The following is a 16,825-nucleotide window of genomic DNA, read 5'->3' as shown; positions in this document are numbered from 1 at the left end:
TATACTTGTTTGATATACCATTAGTGGAACCTCTAACCTTGATATTTGTTATTATTATTGTTTAATCCTTACATTAATATTTCATCTCTAAGTTCTCATCATCATCATCTTCTTCTTCTTCTCTTTCTTTATTATTATTATTATTATTGTTGTTGTTGTTGTTGTTGTTGTTGTTATTGTTGTTGTTGTTGTTGTTGTTATTGTTGTTTTATAATTGTTGTTTATAATTTGTACAATTAACCTCCCTGTGGTTCGACCCCGGTCTTGCCGGGTTATTTATTACTTCGACACTCCTGCACTTGGGAGAAGACATCAATCTTTTCGTCGCGTCAATGCACACTCAAAATTTTGCATTGTTTACATTAATGATGTTCTTATTTTTTCACATTCTATAGATCAACATTTTAAACATCTACATGCTTTCTTTTATACTACAAAACAAAATGGTTTAGTTGTTTCTAAAACAAAAATCTCCCTATTCCAAACTCGTGTCCGTTTCCTAGGCCATTATATATTCCAAGGCACTGTAACACCAATAGAGAGGTCCCTTACCTTTACCAACAAATTTCCTGATAAGATCACCGATAAAACCCAATTACAAAGGTTCTTAGGCAGTCTTAATTATGTTCTAGACTACTACCCTAATATTAGCCGTCTAGCCAAACCTTTACATGACAGATTAAAAACAAATCTCATACCTTGGTCCAACCTCCATACCAACCTAGTCAAAGAGATTAAGAAGCATGTTCAGACCATTCCCCTCCTCCATCTAGCTAACTCGTTAGCCCCTAAGATAGTCGAGACTAATGCCTCTAACATAGGTTATGGCAGCATTCTCAAACAAATTCAAAATGACAAAGAGCAAATCCTTCAATACATATCCGCTCACTAGAATGACTGCCAAAAAAATTACTCTACTATAAAAAAGGAGATCCTTTCAATTGTTCTCTGTATTATAAAATTTTAAAGTGATTTACTAAATCAAAAATTTCTTTTACGTGTTGACAGCAAATCCACAAAAGAAGTCCAAAATCTTGCTTCAAAACAGATTTTTCCCAGATGACAAGCTATTTTAAGCATTTTTTATTTTGATATTGTCTATATTAAAGGAGATTCAAATTCCATTCCTGACTTCCTAACCCGCAAATTCCTTCAAAACAGGTCTTGATGCCTCCCAAAGCAAAGGCCAGAGACAAGGGCAAAGCCCCTCAAACCCAGCCTACAAAACCAGAAAGCCCGAAGCCCTCTACAAAACTCATGTCTTCAGCCATCCTAACTGTCAAACCAATCAAATCCTGGTATAAGGCAGTAATTGAAGAAGAAGACACTACAAAACCCCAACAGGTACAAACAGACGCAGTTCAACAATAGGTTGACACTATATCTAAATCACCAGAATCACTTCTAGCGTTACAAAAAGTGTCTCAACAGACATCCGGCGACTCCGTATCTCAAACAGGTAGTATTTCAAAACCACTTTCAAAACCTCAAGGAGGCATTTCTACTTCAAAACCCCCCTTTCTTTACAACAAACCAGCTTTTCAAAAACAAAATCCAAATATATTTTCAAAACTACTTTCCAAAATATCTTAACTATGGAAGAAGGATTTTATCATGAAAACCCTTCCATTATTGCATCCAAAATTTTCCCCTCAAACTAGCACTACAAACCCTGGAATTTGGCCAAACCACAATCCTATTATGCCACAATCCTTGAAATCACTAATTCTGTCAAATTCAAACACTTCAAAATTCATTCCAGCCACACTGAACCGACATATGCTACATGTATTATTCAAAAAGTCATTCACCCTAAAGACTAGGGATAACCCTTACATCAACCTCTTTTTTTCCCCATAAACTTCCGTACAAACCCCTAAGAATTTAATACATCCTATACATATTGGGATTATCAACAGGCATGGTTCAATACCTTCCTCCTACAAAATCCAAACCATAGTCATTCTTGGCTTTTCTACTTCCATAATGACATGGACACTACAAACCTACCCCTCTGGTTCCTCCAATGGTGGGACTACTATGGTTGTCATGTTGACTACCTCAAAGACCATCCTCTAGTTGAAAATGGCTATGGTTGTCATGTTGACTACCTTAAAGACCATCCTCTAGTTGAAAATGGCTACCTCCATTTCAAAAATAATTTTCAACCAGCTCCTTCTGAAAGAAAGTTCTTTTCTCTACTCATTTTCTGTACAAAATTTTTTGTGTTGTGGGTATGTTCATGGTTTTATGATTATAATCTACAAAATGGACATCCAGTTCTTGTTCGTAAATTCAACATCAAATGGTGGGATTCCTTTGCAGCTGAATCCAAAAGTTAAAAATTAGCTGTTACGGAATGGTTACAAAAACATCAGACAGCTCCCATAATTGATCATCATCCTCAATCAAAGTTTCTAGCCAGAAAGGCTCAAATGGCAGCTTTCCTTGCCTCTACTAGAACTGAAGAAGAATACTTACAAATTGTCCAAAGCATTATACAAAGCTAAGACCCCAAAACAGTCTTGTCCCAATCCAACTCATCCGGATCAATATCTCCTGCCATTTTCCTTGGAAATGATAATGAAGATGACTGTTTTGGTATTCTACCACCCATTAAGCGACACTAAAAAAAAAAAGAGTATTTTTCCAGCTTTTTCAGGCTCATCTGTTTAGAGCCTTATCTTTTTTGACTCACCTGTTTTGAGTCCCTTTTTAATTTTAAGACCCTATGTTTTAGACTTTCTTTTTACAAATATTACCCGCTGCTACAAATTCATTGTCGGTGACTAAAAGACAACAAATAAAAAATTCAACAACAAAAATCGTGGGCTTTTTCCATCTTGTCTTCACTCAATAATGGTAGATAACACCACATGGGTTCACATGGGTTCTGAAGGAATCTCCAACAAGACATTTTGACCTCTTCCATGTCAACTCGTCTATAAAAGGAGACTCGTCAATCTTTACAAGGCAGACTATCATTTTCCCTGAGAAACTTTCATTCTCCCTTAGAACTCATACCTGTAACCCTTCTCCACTCTCCTCTGTATCTAATATCTCTTGTATTAATTAACATTACAAATTTACGTAAGATTCTATTTTATTGTTTACATTTTTGTTATATTTTATGTCCGATAAGTATGCTCTGTGTTTGACCAAGGATCCTGACATTGTTGGTCTTGCCTTGTTCATTCGCATCAGAAATCTGTTTGCAATTTATATTTTTTGAAGTTTATTTTATATTTTCGTAACTTATTTCTAGTTTCATAAAATCAGTATATAGACTGGAAACTTGTGACCCGATATTTTAAGATCATTCTCAGGTATAACAACGCCACGTACTAATCAGCCTTACTAGTATCATATATATATATATATATATATATATAGTTTTTATTCAATAAATTTTATGTATATGTTTTTTTATTACAAATTTATTTTGACATAAAAATTCATTAAACATGACTAGATAAATTACTTATATTGTGATGTTAGATATTTTAATCTTTACTTTTCGCTTGGTTTTCTCAATTTCATTTTTGTGTATAGTTGATTAATTTTTTTTCTTCATTATTTTACACAATGATTATTGGGTTGTTTATATATATATAGAGAAAGAATCTGGTAAAGGAAACTATTTGGGCAATGCATCCATGAAAGTTTGAAGGCTTTAGATACTTTTAGGTTGTTTTCTCTTGGTGAAAAATTTACCTTTGAAGACGAGTATTTAAGGTATGTACCATATTTATTTATATGTTAGATCCAAACATATAGATGAATATATAAAAAGTTTTTGAAGATACTTAACTAAGTTATTTAGGTCTTTGCAATAACAACGAGTTGATAATCATTTGTTATTCTTTACTTACTAATATTTTGCTGGGACTTCACTTCTCACTTAAAACTTGAGCTTCCCTATTTTTTTTATTTATCGTGTTACTTTTTATTTTGAGTTGCTAAAAAATATTTTTGTTAGATTGATGTTCTTTACATTTTATATTTTGATTTTTATATGAAATTCGAGATAATTTAAATAAGTTTTTTTGTATATTACTTATTTGTTGTTTGAAAGTCAAATTATATATCTTTTAATGCTATCAATTCTTGATTACATATTTAAAAAATATCTTTTTAACTATTTTATAATTAAAAATAATATATATATTTTTAAAATACTTTCCCCGATAACCTGTAAACAACCTATCTAGTTTTCTCTGGATTATTTTCAATCCTAAGTCGTCATTCAAAAGAATAAAAAAAGTAAAACGATAATCATGCTGGAGCTTTTACTTTTCTTTCCTTTTGAATAAAAAAATTAAATTCCTTTTTGAATGACACAAGGAACGCTATAGTGATGTTACGGTTGACCTGGCGTTGATGGTTTGGTTTCCGCTGCTAGTTTCTAATTGGATCATATTAAAGTTATTGAATAAGAAAATATCAAAGTGTTTGATTTTTATTTTATTTTATTTTCATAATTATATATCTGATTTTTTATATGATTTGTTAGCAATCGAGTTAAGGCATAATCAAGTTGTATTAGCTTTTGATTTTTAAAATTATTTTTTGTTTAAAAAACATAAAATTAATATTTTTAAATATTTTTTTATTATATTGATGAGTTAATGTTCAAAATTAAAAAATTAAAAAAAATATTATTTTTAATGTATTTTCAATTAAAAAACACTTTAAAAAAAAAATATCCTATATCATATTATAAACACACTAAATCATAACATTTCTCTGAGTTTTTGAAGAAGCTGTAACTTTTTTTTTATTACACCAAAGGGAGATTTTTCCTTTTTTTTATAAGAAATTTACTAACAAGTTATTTAGAATCAATTCTTTAATCAATTATGGTATTTAATTTAAATTTAATTAATAAATAAATTAAATTTAAATAGTTAAACAATTAAAATTAAATTTATTTTATTTTTTATATTATCCACGCCACCTTTATCTTATTTCTTTAAAAGTATCTAAAAAAAAGTTTTTTCTTTTTTTTTTAATAAGAAATTTACTAACAAGTTATTTAGAATCAATTCTTTACTATAATTGAATAAATTATAGTATTTAATTTAAATTTAATTAATAAATAAATTTAATTTAAATATTTATACAATTAAAATTAAGTATTTAAATATCCACGCCACCTTCATTTTATTTCTTTAAAAATATCTAAAAAGAGATGTATAAGTATTTTAGAGAGCTAGTTTTAATGTATTTTTTTTTAATTTTAGAGAAATAAAGAAAATAAGTTGATTTTTTAAAAAAAATTATATGACTTTTAAAAATTAAATTTGATTTTCTTGATAATCAATAAGATAGTTTCAAATATGAAATTTCATAAAAAAATTTAAATTAAATCCAAGATCATTCTTATATTTTTATGAAAGTATTTTTATGTTCATAAAATCATTTTAACGGACAGGTATCGTTATCAATTGATGAACAACATAATTAATTAAAAAAATAAAAAGTTGAGACACCTAATTATAAAAATCGAAAATGTTGATCCACTTGGAAAGAAAGAACTCTTTCAAGCAGATTAGGTAAAATATTGGAAGAAAACGTAACATCGAAGCTGTCCTCCGGTTAACATTCTTTCGATTCTACTACTGCATTCCCTGCTTCTCTCTCTCTCTCTCTCGCTAATTTCTGCTGCCAAATTCTTAAACCCAAATCCATCTCTCACTGTTGAAGGAAACACAGGTAGACAGATGCCGAAATTTTTCAGAGGAATGAAGCCTGAGTGATAAAGGATAGTTTTTGCTTTTCTTATCGCTCGGTCGACGAGATGTCGTTTTCATTCTTCAAAGCGTCACGGCCAAAAACACCACAGGAAGTGGTGAAAGCAATGAAAGATAGCCTCGTGGCTCTTGATACCAAAACCGTTGTTGAAGTTAAAGCCCTTGAGAAGGTCTCTCTCTCTCCCTCTTATTTTTTTTTTATTTTAATTTTATGATTCTTTTGCTTGGTATTTGATTTATGTAAGATGAATCGCATATTAATTTACATCTAATTACTGTTTTGTTGATGTAATTATGAGAAATGTGCATATTAAATCTGCTGTTGGTCAGTATATATTGATGTGATTAAGTAACTATTTGTTATGATGCTATTGAAATGCAATTGGTTCATGAATTACTTGTCAGTGATACTGGAAGAATTGTTATATAATTGATTGATTGATACTTTGAAAGTTATAGCAGGCATTGGAAGAAGTAGAGAAGAATTTTGTGTCCATGAGATGTATGCTGTGTGGAGATGGGGAGGTTGAACCGAATACGGATCAAGTTTCCCAATTAGCACTTGAAGTTTGCAAAGAGGATGTTCTTGCTCTTATGATTCACAAGTTACCTAATTTGGGATGGGAAGTAAGTGCCGCTGCTACCCCATTCCTATCATTCACTCGTGCATGTATTTAGTATCTTTCGTTGCGCAGATTATGACTATTTTTTTTTTGTTTGAAATGTAGGCAAGAAAGGATTTAGTCCATTGTTGGTCTATATTGTTGAAGCAAAAGGTTGACTCAAGATACTGCTCTGTAGAATACATAGAGAACCATTTTGAATTTCTAGACTTTCTTGTTGTATGGTAAGCATATAATTCTTGTTTTTATGCTTGGATTAAGAAATGATATTGATGTGTCTTGTGCGCTTTCGAGTTATAGGTCTTTGGTTTATTGTGATTATCTCTTTATTGTATGGGTTTCTAATCTCTTTGTAGCCTTCTTGAGTACTACCATGTGAATGCATTTCTTCTAAAAGAACTGTAGCTTTGTATGTATTACAAAAAATGTAATTCTAAATGGTATTATTCAAAAAGAAAGAAAGAAAGAAAGAAGAGAATAACTGATGTCAATGTCCTTCTAAAACTTTGTTACAAGGGTGTTGTAAGAGAATGCTACCACAGTCAGCAATGTGTCAAAATTGGCATGCCTAAAGAACCATAAGAGGTGTGTGTTATTTTTGTGCCTTAAGTTGTTTGTTTCATGATTATTTTCAGAAAACATAAATCATACTCATTATTTAATGGCTGGAACAAGGGTTTCTAGTTCTTGGAAATTGTAGAAAATATTAGAGAGACACTAGCAGGTTGTTTCTAGGAGTTGCAACCAGAGGATGGAAAACCAAAATTTCATCCTTAGAAGGTTCTTAATTTTTCTTAATCTGGAAATGACAGCTGCAAAAATACATTAATTTTTATTCTTTTGTTTTCCGCATTCCCTTTTCATGTGGAGTCACTGTGAATAACAAATTTCACTAGGGTGATTTTGTATGAGATTTAATGTTTTCCCCTTTGAACAGCTATGATAACAAGGAAATTGCCTTGAATTGTGGACTTATGCTAAGGGAATGCATAAAGTTTCCGACACTTGCAAAGTAAGACATTCAAGCTCTTTTTTATTTCTTTCATGGCCTATATGCTATAGCTAATGCACTTATATTTATTTATTTTTAAATGATGATATCAGTGAAAGAAGCTCTACTGTTTTTTTTTTTTTTTTTAATCAGTGTACAAAAGGAGTATTATTAAAAAATGGAAATAGTGGCCCTTGTGTGCTTGTTTTTGGCTTATATGTAATGCTTTGACACTCTCGGGTGTTTGTGGTTATGATCATCAATCCATTATCGTGATGACCTTTGACTCCATTAGATTACAATCACACTCATAGGAGACCTTTCTTGAAGTGAGACTTCAGATGGGCTTTTCATAGCATTTATGTGACCTATAAGTGTGAGACAACAAGGGTTTAAGTTCTCATGAACAGTTCCCTGCATAGCAACCATTTCTCATGCACAATGAGAAACTGTCGCCTTCTCATGGGAGAGAGAAGTTCTATAATGTTTCTGTAAGCTTGAGGAGTTGCATATCCTTTGGTTCTTGAAGAAATATAGAGTTTTATGCCTGTGAAGTTGGGAATTTTTTGATGCATTATTTGGTATATTCTTATGTGTTTTCTTGTATTGATATTTGATTTTTATTTCCCAAAGCCTTTTTCTAAAGTTCATGTAAGAGCTTCCCTGGAAAATAGGAAAAAAAATAACTGTCTGGGTACGTCCCGGGGGTGGTTAGAACTTAGTTTTATTTGCTATACTTTTTAGTGCAAGTAGGGCTACTCTGTTGTTTTTTGTTAGTTTCTTTTAATCTAGATAGTTGCCTATTGAAAAAACTTAAGCCTTTCTACCATAACCACCCATGCCATTTTGGCGTTTTCCTTTATTTTGAGCCTCTAGTTGATTTCACAGGGATCTGTTTTGTCATTTTTTATATTTTCATAAAAATTCCTTTGTGATATCATCTTCATCAATGGAGAAAGGACTGCTCATGCGTGACCTGGGTTCAAATATGATTTTTTTTTATGTGCTCATTGGCTATTGCCATTACCCTGGTCCTTGGGATCTTTAGCCGATTATGGCAATTTGAGCTTCATTCTCTGCTGCTAAAGCTATTTAATTCCAAAAGTTGACTGCCTTGGCACTGCATAATACTTGGTAGATTAACTTATATAGCTTAGAGATGAATGCCCCCCACTTGATGTATATCAATCCAGGAAATGGGCTGGCTGGACCAGGTTAATGGAAATTGATAATTGATAGTATATTGCCTACCAAGACTTGAAATTTCTGTCAGTTTCAATTCAATCACTCAAAGTTTATAATGGCTGTTATTGCTGCTTTTGACATCTGATTTTGATGCCTAATTTCTCTATGACATGCAAGTTTTAAGTTTTCACACAGTTAATTTTTGTAGTGATGTTTCAGATATATATTAGAGTCTGCAAGCTTTGAGTTGTTCTTCAAATTTGTGGAATTGCCTAACTTTGATGTTGCTTCTGATGCTTTCTCTACTTTCAAGGTCAGAGTTATAAGGTTGTAAGTTCTTGTGTTTCTTTTTATTTTTATCTGTTCAAATTTTGCGCTTCCAGTTATTCCTACTTCTTATATGTTTTGATATGCTTGCCAGGATTTACTGACTAAACATGGCACCGTGGTTGCGGAGTATCTTACTGCACATTATGATGAGGTACTCTTGCTTGCCAATTCTTGATATGATTCTAGACAGATCTAGGCGGATCAATCTTGGCTAAAATGTTGCTTAATATTTGCTGTTCTCCTCGTGGTGGTAAAAGAATATCGAAATACAGGATCTACTTTGGACAAGAACCTTTTTTGTGATGATTAATGAATTATATAACAATGTGTAAGTTGCAGCAACCATGTAGTCTCACTGGATTCTGTACTCGTAATATTTGTCTAGACCGTCCACCTCATCTACTACCATAACAACTCCTTTTCACAATTATCCTTTTATCTTGCTTGAGTAAGAAGTGTCTCCTAGCTAATCTTAAAGCTCTACTGTTCCAGTTCTTTGAACAATATGAAAAACTCTTGACATCTTCTAATTATGTGACAAGAAGGCAATCATTGAAGGTTAGTTTCCACTGTACTTTTTCAGATATCACTCTGCTGTTGCTTTGATCAATAAGTTAACAGTATTATGTTGATTTAGCTTCTTTCAGAATTCCTTTTCAGTTCTTTGAACAATATGAAAAACTCTTGACATCTTCTAATTATGTGACAAGAAGGCAATCATTGAAGGTTAGTTTCCACTGTACTTTTTCAGATATCACTCTGCTGTTGCTTTGATCAATAAGTTGACAGTATTGTGTTGATATAGCTTCTCTCGGAATTCCTTTTGGAACCTCCGAGCTCTCATATAATGAAGCGCTACATTCAAGAAGTTCGGTACTTGAAAGTCATGATGACTTTGTTGAAGGTATCAAGTCTTTTCTTTTCCACTTTTTATTCTTGTATGTCAATCTTGATCTTATTCGGTTTGAATGTCTAATTGAATATGCCGTGCGGTCTGAAGAAAACATATGCTTTTTAATTGGCAATGCTACTTTATCAATCTAAAAGCTACTAAGCAAGTAAAAATCCTCTGAATGGTAGAAAAGCCCTGAAAGACATGGTATTACTCACCTATAACACCTGGCAACAAGAGGCCACTTTGGTATCAAAGCTTTGAAGTTTTGATTACTGTAGTGAGAACAAAATTCATTTTATGTTACTGAAATGTAACTCAAATATGAGTTTAGAATCACTTTGTTTCACCATGCTTCTGGAAGTCTGGAACGCTTCTCTCATTGGTGATTATTACCTTTTGATGCCAATCTAGCTCAGAACAAATGAATGGTTTAACTGTCATGCTTTGCTTGTCCTCAGGGAAACAGTTAAGAAGGGCTTGTCTACTCACAGTACAATGGGTTGTGGATGCCAAGAGGCCTCTGTTTCTATGAACTGAAGCATTTTTTTTTTTTTTTAATTTGGCCGCCTAAGTTACCAGATTTTCTGTTCAACCTGGAATATAGGATAAGCATTGTAGCCACCAGAGCTTCCCGCTTTTATGTGGCTGTCTGATAAGTGGTAAAGAGTAGTTTTTAATAAGGGATTTCCTATACTATATTATAGATGGGTATTCTTTGTTAGATCTATTTTGACAACCTCCATCTTTTTCATAAGCTTTCATTGTATTTGACCTTTCTCTGCTTGTTTTTTTCTTTCATTTGTCTGGGCAGGACTCGAGCAAAAATATTCAGATCTCTGCTTTCCACATTTTCAAGGTCTTCCTTGCCTTCTTTTATCTTATAGTGTATATATTTTTTTTTCACCTGGTTGTGCTCTAGGCTTGGTCATATATGCAAGAACTGATTCCCCCATGCTAACTTATCGTAATTCAATCCCCTGGCCTTCAAGTTGTTCCAATACCTTTAGAACCAAGGAAATTACTAATGTAGAATATGCATAACATTGGCTAATTTTTCTACCCCCTTCCAAAGACTAAATTGGTCAGGTTATAGAGGCAGTCGGCTGTACTTGCTGTCTGATATGCATCATCTCTTGCAGAAATTTCCTTTAATGTTAAGTTTCTCAGTGACATGATATGGGCCATTAGGTTGTGTTTTATCAGCACTACCCTCGAACACATGTATCCAAGGTTATTTCATTCGGTTCTTTTTGGTGTGCTTAGTCTTATGATAAATACAAACAGTCACGTATATACTACATCCTTTTAGACTTTAAGTTCACTTACTTTTTGTGAAACTTTCGATGGTTGTTTGATTTCTGTGTGAAATGCAATCATCTATATAATTTCCATTGGAAGAAAAGAGTCCTAGACAATGCAAGCAACTTCTACAATGTGTAAAGACTTTTAGGATATCCATCTGAATGTTTTTGCTTGCAATCTGCATTCAAAATCATGTTTGGTCAAGATGGTTACCACAGCTGTTGTGCCTTGTTTGCTTAGAAGCAGCATCATAGACATCAAAGATTACAGTTGAATTGTATAAAAGGAAAAATAAAGGTGACTGTTGAGTAGACATGAGTAATAAACAGAAGACAGCATGGCATTGGCTGCTTTTGTGCAGATGGGTTGAAAATATTTTGCTTTCTCTACGTTGACCTGGTTAAGTTGCTACTTGCAAGTAGAGATTTTTCATACCTTTTCCTTGCTTTTCTTTATGCTTGTGAAACTCCCAGTTGATTTGAGAGGTGATGATGCTGTCAAAATTATTTGATTGAGGTTGCTGCACTTTAGTCTTCGGTTAATCTGTTGGACCTTGCTGACAGCCAAATTTTGTTACACTGGCTCAGGTGCACCTTGGGCAGCATCACCATTTAACTTTTTGTTAAATGCACGTCAACTACGGATCCTTTATTTGCCTTAGATAATGAAAGATTTTGTGGCACAAATGGTCCTTTATGGTTCCAAGTGTTAAATCCTGTCTTTGTTTATACGTGCAGGTCTTTGTTGCTAATCCTAACAAGCCACGAGAGGTGAAAGTGATTTTGGCCAAAAACCATGGAAAATTGTTGGAATTGCTTCACAATCTCTCAGCTGGAAAAGGTAATTATGCTTTCAAACTAGATTCACAAAGAGGTCATGGAATTTTCTTTGAAATTGTGTTTATAAGAAACACTGCTCAAATTTTGAAATTCCTTCTGTGGACATCCATAACATACTGTCTCTTCAGGTGCTGAGGATGAACAGTTTGAAGAGGAGAAGGAATTGATCATCAAGGAAATCGATATGCTATCTCGCCTGTCAAATCTGGATCATTAGATCTTTATCCTAATTGCTGGGATTTCCTTTACTACTCGGATCCTGTGCCTGGTTCATGCTAATTCTGTGATGATTGATTATGGCATGCAATTGATATTTGTGCAAAAGTCATGGTGTCAAAGCACCAGTAGGAAACAATACAATTGAGAATTGCATGCGCTTGTAATATTTGTTGCGTCGGAAGTCGTACTGAAGTACATCACGCCATCTGGTCTTAGAAGTGTGTTTAGAGCATTGGTTTTGAGTGATCAAGGGCACTGGCTTGTATTATAAAGAAACCCAATACCCCCTATTGCCTTGTGCACGTGAAAACTTTGTTTTTACCATTGGTGTTTGCTTCCTCCACCTTCAAATTTGAGGAGTTTATGTCATACTTGGTGGTGATTTTGAAAGCACTGGAGATGACTTCTTGATGCCTTGTGATATAATCAATAATATGAGAATGCAAAGTGCTTTTTATTACATTAGCTATTCTTGTTTGGCTCTTGGCTTTTCAGATATGCCGGAGCCATCCAAGTCACTGCGCGATTGAGAGAAGCCAGTCACTGCAACAGAAAATAAATAATTAATTAGAATAACTGAAGCAGGTTTGTGCAAGCTGCAATAACAAAAACAACGCGAAAATAGATACCGACCCCTTTTGGTAAACAACAGCATCTGTGAAGCTCAACAACCACTCAAAGCCATATGGTAAAGAAACTCGGACCGAAATTTCGGAATTTGGACATGGTAGCAGTAGGCAGCAAAGTTGAAGAACAAAAGAAACAGCGGCAATGGAAATGTGATGTGATTTCTGCCAAAAGATATAAAAACCGCATCTGCAACCGGTTTCGAAATTTGCATCTGCATCTATGAAATCTAACAACACCGTGACATCCAATTACTTGAGCAGGAAGATACAAATCGCAGAATATAAACAATCACTTCACAGGCAAATCATCTTCGTCTTCAACTCTGCCTGTACCAGCGCTTGCTGTTGCTCCCTGCAGCTCCAACCTTGCTCTCATCATCACTCCCAATATCTTCAATCTCATCCCATCCAACATCTTCCTCTTCCTGAAACGAATTGCTCGAAACCACATCACTATCTTTACTCGATTTACCTTTCGACAAAACTCCATTACCCTCTTCCTCTTCACCGTCAAAATCCCAACTTATATCCTCCTCTTCATCACCGGAGATCGCCCGTTTAACAAGCAAAGCCCTCGCTTCCTCTGCTTCCTTTAACTTGAACATTCTATAAAAATATTGACTCCAAAAACTTTGATTATCAACTTTACTAGGCGCAACCTCGTTATAAGTCCATTTTAACAACCTCATTTTCCCTAATTAATCTCTTCATTTTTCTCTTCAATCACAAGACCCTCTGATCTCCATTTCTCATAATCCTCCTTATCCACGGGTTCACAACAATAAGTATCCAAATCACATTGCAACTCACGCACTTGAGCATCGAAACGACTATATTTCACATTCAAAGACTCCCGTTTAATCAAACTACCAGTATCACCGTCACGATCATGATCAACAGCTGAGAAAACCTAGTCACTACCGTGTGAGATGATCCGGGCCGTTGATTTCCAGAAGGTGGATACGATATCGTCGATGGCTCGGCCGACAGACTCGAGGGACTCTTGAGCGACGGAGGCGCTGGTCTCAAACGAAGCGGGGAGGTCGTGGACGGCGCGTGAAGCGACATCACGGATGACGGCGGTTCTTTCTTTAAACCGGATCCCAATTCTTTGAGGTCTTTTTTATAGGTTCCGATAATGGATTCTGATTTGGTTGCTATGGTTTTGATTAAAGAGCCAAACGACCATGTGGGGTCTAGGGTAGGCGGGTCAGGGTTGTCGGCGCTTGATTTGGGTGTGGGATCATCGGAGTCTCTGATGGCGGAATTGAAGAGATTCATTGGGAATTTTGTGGAGGAGGAGAAGGAAATGTTTTTATATTTATAGGTTCTCTGTGAAGCGAAGAAGATGGTTTGGAAATCTTTCGCACGGTTTTATTTATTTATTTATTTGTTTATCTGGATAATATGATTAATCCTTTCGGCCTCCCTTCTAGATTTGCCTTTGGTAATTGCGGTCACCAAACAATCATGACACACAAGTCTAGGTTTACTAAATGATTGGCATTTACTATAATTGCATCAAAAATCTCAAAAATCAACTTAAAATTTGATGTACAGGATTGTATATACTAAAAATTAAATTGAAAATTTGAAAAATCAATATATATTAAAATATTTGATTTTATATTGAGTTGAGCCTTGCAATTTTTTTATTTAATAACATGCTATTTTTTATAAAAAAAATAATTTAACTTTTATTGAAATAAATTAATTTGCTAGTATAATTCTTTATTTTTTTATTAATATTTTAAATTCCAGTAAAAAAATCTAAGTTTTTTTTTTTATATATCATTCATCAAATAAAAATAAAAAAACATACTAAAAAAACCTTAATTATTTAAAATAAAAATAAAAAATAGCACTTCTCTGATTAAAACTCTGTTGTATCATTAACGTGCTCAATTTTTTTAGGAAAACTTCAACAAAAAACAACATTCTTATGATTTTGATATTAATATATTAAAAAACAAAAGAATAGTATAAATGATTTGTGTGTTGTTGCGAGAAATATTTTGGCGATGTCACTGCACCTCTTCTTGTTGATAAGCATGGAGATCTTCTAATCTTATATTTTACCTCATATATTATTCAAATTAAATCTTATAAAAGTTGATTTTTTATGATTTAGTTTATCTAATAGCTTTAAAGACGACTTGCATGACCCTGTCAGAACCCGAATTGACTTAAAAAAATTCAAAGCATGGTTGTTACTGTTTTTAAAATATTGAAACAACGACATCTTGAATCAATCTAGACAACTTGTGTTAACCCATTAGATACATACCACAACTTTGTTTAATAACTTTATTTTTTAAAAGTATTTTTTTTATTAATTATATAACAAAAAAATGCTCATATGAAAATCACCATATAATTTATTTAATAAAACAAAACCTCAAATATATTCTAAATTAATTCAAGGAATGAATATATATATATATATATATATATAATTTTAAGGAAAATGAATTTAAATTGAAAAAAAAAAACTTGTTGTGCTAGCGTAAGTGGTCTTGCATGCATGAACCATTATAAATCAGGCTAGGTGTATGGGTTTGATAATACAAGCTTGCATGTTTGAGTTTTTTTTATATATAAAAAAATACCTAGATAATAAATCACCTTATAGTTTAACTTTGCCACCATTATCTTTGGTAGCCAAAACAAAACATTGTCAAAAAATCAAGTAAAAGATTTTTTAGTATTTTTTTTTAATTTGAAAACACTCAAGAAACACTCCATTATCCTAAATGCTTGTATGTAATCTTAAAATAATATTTAATCAATTCAAAATCCAAAATCAATCTTGATTTTAGAAAAAATATTTATAAAACCCAATATGTTTTTTCCAGCAAGATGAGAGGTAAAAACATCTCGGTAAAATTTTTTTTATAAAATAAAATAAAATACATTAATATCAATAATAATTTGTTTTAGTTACTAAAACACAGTAAACTAATAACTTTCTCTTCTCACCTATTTTAAACTTCTCTCTCCATGTGTATAATCATAAATCAAAATATAAAAGCATTAGAAAACATAAACTAAAAATACAAAGTTTTAAAACTTTGGGAACTAAAACACTTAAAAACAAGTACTAGCGGCCGTAGAAAAAAAGAGAGGCTAGAATCTTGTTTTAGTGTCAATTTTGATCTTTAATGTTTTATTTATATTTAATCAATAAAATTAAACTTGATTTTGCTAGATTGAACAACAATTTAATGCTAAAATCTATTTTCAATATTGCAAGAAAATCCATACCTAATTAATTAAAATAAATTATCAAGTTGAATTCTAAATAAATTAAATATTTAAGTATCAAATTAAAAAAAATATAAGTAATCCAAAAAAATCCAAATTCAAAGACTAAAAAAGAAAAACATTTGACTAATTCAAAGTAATTTCCTCTTATAAGATCGTTCATCACTAGCACTTTCCTTCTTTCTCTCTCTTATCATTGGGTCATATTAAATAATTTGAAAATATAACTTGAGTTCTACCCCTTTTTAGGCATTAGATAAGAAAAAAAAAATATGTATCACTTTATAAAATACTATTTATTTTAATAATATTTTTTTTAAAATTTATGTTTTTTTCTTTTTAATTTTATTTTTTAATATTTTATTTATTAAAAATTAACTTTCATAATTTATTATGGTTTGTTTTATAAGATGTTTGTTTCTTGACTAGTGTTGCGGGTTTAGTGGGTTAACCCGGTTGAATCGGATTTTTTAAATTTTTTAAATTATTTTTTTTCAACTTCATCCTTTAATATTTGGTTGATTAGAAAATAAGTTTCATGATTTATCTCGATTTAATTTCTATGAAGTTATCTCAGTCTTATGACTTGGGTCGTAGGTTTGACGGGTTAATCTGTTAACTCGAGTTTTTTTTTTTTTTAATTGATATTTTTTAAATTTTATCCTTTAACATTAAGTTAATTAAAAATTAGACATCATGATTTAATTTAGTTTTCTTTCCATAAGGTTATCTCAATTACATGACTTAAGTCACATGTTTTATGGGTTAACTTAAGTAAATTCAGGTCATTCTATC

The 16,825-nt window shown here is 32.3% G+C and overlaps 1 protein-coding gene, 1 long non-coding RNA gene and 1 pseudogene across 2 annotated transcripts; 1 reads left to right on the top strand and 2 right to left on the bottom strand.

The window, feature by feature from the left end:
- Positions 1-3,138: 3,138 nt before the first annotated feature.
- Positions 3,139-12,002, bottom strand: LOC105112564 (uncharacterized). The gene is made up of 3 exons (XR_839780.1): positions 11,991-12,002; positions 4,294-4,297; positions 3,139-3,208 (listed from the first exon to the last, which is right to left on the bottom strand). It is a non-coding gene; the product is annotated as an uncharacterized LOC105112564 (long non-coding RNA).
- LOC105112565 (calcium-binding protein 39-like) lies at positions 5,521-12,563 on the top strand. The gene is made up of 11 exons (XM_011008300.1): positions 5,521-5,923; positions 6,216-6,380; positions 6,482-6,600; positions 7,314-7,388; positions 8,772-8,865; positions 8,974-9,033; positions 9,375-9,440; positions 9,688-9,786; positions 10,589-10,633; positions 11,817-11,919; positions 12,047-12,563. The coding sequence occupies exons 1-11, from the start codon at positions 5,801-5,803 to the stop codon at positions 12,133-12,135; spliced, it is 1,038 nt and encodes a 345-aa protein (XP_011006602.1). The 5' UTR covers positions 5,521-5,800; the 3' UTR covers positions 12,136-12,563.
- A 31-nt stretch (positions 12,564-12,594) lies between these two features.
- Positions 12,595-14,160, bottom strand: LOC105112566 (BSD domain-containing protein 1-like; annotated as a pseudogene).
- Positions 14,161-16,825: the final 2,665 nt, after the last annotated feature.

The sequence above is a fragment of the Populus euphratica genome, unplaced genomic scaffold (assembly GCF_000495115.2).
Source record: "Populus euphratica unplaced genomic scaffold, PopEup_1.0 scaffold345.1, whole genome shotgun sequence".
Taxonomy (NCBI): Eukaryota; Viridiplantae; Streptophyta; class Magnoliopsida; order Malpighiales; family Salicaceae; genus Populus; species Populus euphratica.
The sequence above is the reverse complement of the archived record's forward strand: the minus strand, read 5'-3'. Positions and strand labels throughout refer to the sequence as shown.

Bases quoted from the DNA above. Each gene is read 5' to 3' on its own strand.
- LOC105112565 (XM_011008300.1), top strand. From the start codon at position 5,801: ATGTCGTTTTCATTCTTCAAAGCGTCACGGCCAAAAACACCACAGGAA. The intron at 5,924-6,215 runs GTCTCTCTCTCT...AAGTTATAGCAG, and splicing joins AAGTTAAAGCCCTTGAGAAG to GCATTGGAAGAAGTAGAGAA. The intron at 8,866-8,973 runs GTCAGAGTTATA...TATGCTTGCCAG, and splicing joins ATGCTTTCTCTACTTTCAAG to GATTTACTGACTAAACATGG.